The sequence below is a fragment of the Lipotes vexillifer genome, unplaced genomic scaffold, assembly GCF_000442215.2.
Source record: "Lipotes vexillifer unplaced genomic scaffold, Lipotes_vexillifer_v1.1 scaffold527, whole genome shotgun sequence".
Lineage (NCBI taxonomy): Eukaryota > Metazoa > Chordata > Mammalia > Artiodactyla > Lipotidae > Lipotes > Lipotes vexillifer.
This window is the reverse complement of record NW_006793902.1, coordinates 3,063,785-3,065,829: the sequence shown is the minus strand read 5'-3', so window position 1 is coordinate 3,065,829 and position 2,045 is coordinate 3,063,785. Positions and strand designations below refer to the sequence as shown.

Below are 2,045 nucleotides of genomic sequence, written 5' to 3'. Positions count from 1 at the left end.
CAACACCCGGCTGCTGAACCTCCATGAGAACCAAATCCAAATCATCAAAGTGAATAGCTTCAAACACTTGAGGCACCTGGAAATCCTACAGTTGAGTAGGAATCATATCAGAACAATTGAAATTGGGGCCTTCAATGGTCTGGCAAACCTCAACACCCTGGAACTCTTTGACAATCGTCTTACGACCATCCCAAATGGAGCTTTTGTATATTTGTCTAAACTGAAGGAGCTCTGGTTGCGAAACAACCCCATCGAAAGCATCCCTTCTTATGCTTTTAACAGAATCCCTTCTTTGCGCCGACTAGACTTAGGGGAATTAAAAAGGCTTTCATATATCTCAGAAGGTGCCTTTGAAGGTCTGTCCAACTTGAGGTATTTGAACCTTGCCATGTGCAACCTCCGAGAAATCCCTAACCTCACGCCGCTCATAAAACTAGATGAGCTGGATCTTTCTGGGAATCATCTGTCTGCCATCAGGCCTGGCTCTTTCCAGGGGTTGATGCACCTTCAAAAACTGTGGATGATACAGTCCCAGATTCAAGTGATTGAACGGAATGCCTTTGATAACCTTCAGTCACTGGTGGAGATCAACCTGGCACACAACAATCTAACATTACTGCCTCATGACCTCTTCACACCCTTGCATCATCTAGAACGGATACACTTACATCACAACCCCTGGAACTGTAACTGTGACATACTGTGGCTCAGCTGGTGGATAAAAGACATGGCCCCCTCCAACACAGCTTGCTGTGCCCGGTGTAACACGCCTCCCAATCTGAAAGGGAGGTACATTGGGGAACTTGACCAGAATTATTTCACATGCTATGCTCCTGTCATTGTGGAGCCCCCAGCAGACCTCAATGTCACTGAAGGCATGGCAGCTGAGCTGAAATGTCGGGCCTCCACGTCCCTGACTTCTGTATCTTGGATTACTCCAAACGGAACAGTCATGACACATGGGGCATACAAAGTGCGGATAGCCGTGCTCAGCGATGGGACGTTAAACTTCACGAATGTAACTGTGCAAGATACAGGCATGTACACATGTATGGTGAGTAATTCTGTTGGAAATACCACTGCTTCGGCCACCCTGAATGTTACTGCCGCAAACACTACTCCCTTCTCGTACTTTTCAACCGTCACAGTAGAGACTATGGAACCTTCTCAGGATGAGGCAAGGACCACAGATAACAATGTGGGTCCCACTCCGGTGATCGACTGGGAGACCACCAACGTGACCACCTCTCTCACGCCACAGAGCACAAGGTCAACAGAAAAAACATTCACCATCCCCGTGACTGATATAAACAGTGGGATCCCAGGAATCGATGAAGTCATGAAGACTACCAAAATCATCATTGGCTGTTTTGTGGCCATCACGCTCATGGCTGCAGTGATGCTGGTCATTTTCTACAAGATGAGGAAGCAGCACCATCGGCAAAACCATCATGCCCCAACGAGGACTGTTGAAATCATTAATGTGGATGATGAGATTACAGGAGACACACCCATGGAAAGCCACCTGCCCATGCCTGCTATTGAGCATGAGCACCTAAACCACTACAACTCTTACAAATCTCCCTTCAACCACACAACAACAGTTAACACAATAAATTCAATACACAGTTCAGTGCATGAACCGTTATTGATCCGAATGAACTCTAAAGACAATGTCCAAGAGACTCAAATCTAAAACATTTACAGTTATGAAAAACAACAACAAAAAAAGACAGTTTATTAAAAATGACACAAATGACTGGGCTAAATCTACTGTTTCAAAAAAGTGTCTTTACAAAAAAAAAACAAAAAAGAAAAGAAATTTATTTATTAAAAATTCTATTGTGATCTAAAGCAGACAAAATTATGTGTATTCCTCAGAACCTGTTTTTGCTGCACTTATTTACTATTTTCCCACATCTCATCCCTGCCTTTCCCAATCGCCATATTTTTCATAGGAGATCTCAATTCCCTAAAGAACTGGTCTAGGAAATTTTGTAAGAATTCTGTTACACTTTGAGATTTTTATGGTGAATTCTAGTGGT

At 43.7% G+C, this 2,045-nt stretch overlaps 1 protein-coding gene across 1 annotated transcript in view; it reads left to right on the top strand.

Annotated features, from left to right (window-relative positions):
* Nucleotides 1-1,696, top strand: part of LRRC4C (leucine rich repeat containing 4C) — a 1,972-nt gene extending 276 nt beyond the window's left edge. Inside the window, exon 2 of the mRNA XM_007466850.1 lies at nucleotides 1-1,696. Coding sequence (XP_007466912.1) covers nucleotides 1-1,696 — 1,696 coding nt within the window.
* The last annotated feature ends 349 nt before the right edge of the window (nucleotides 1,697-2,045 follow it).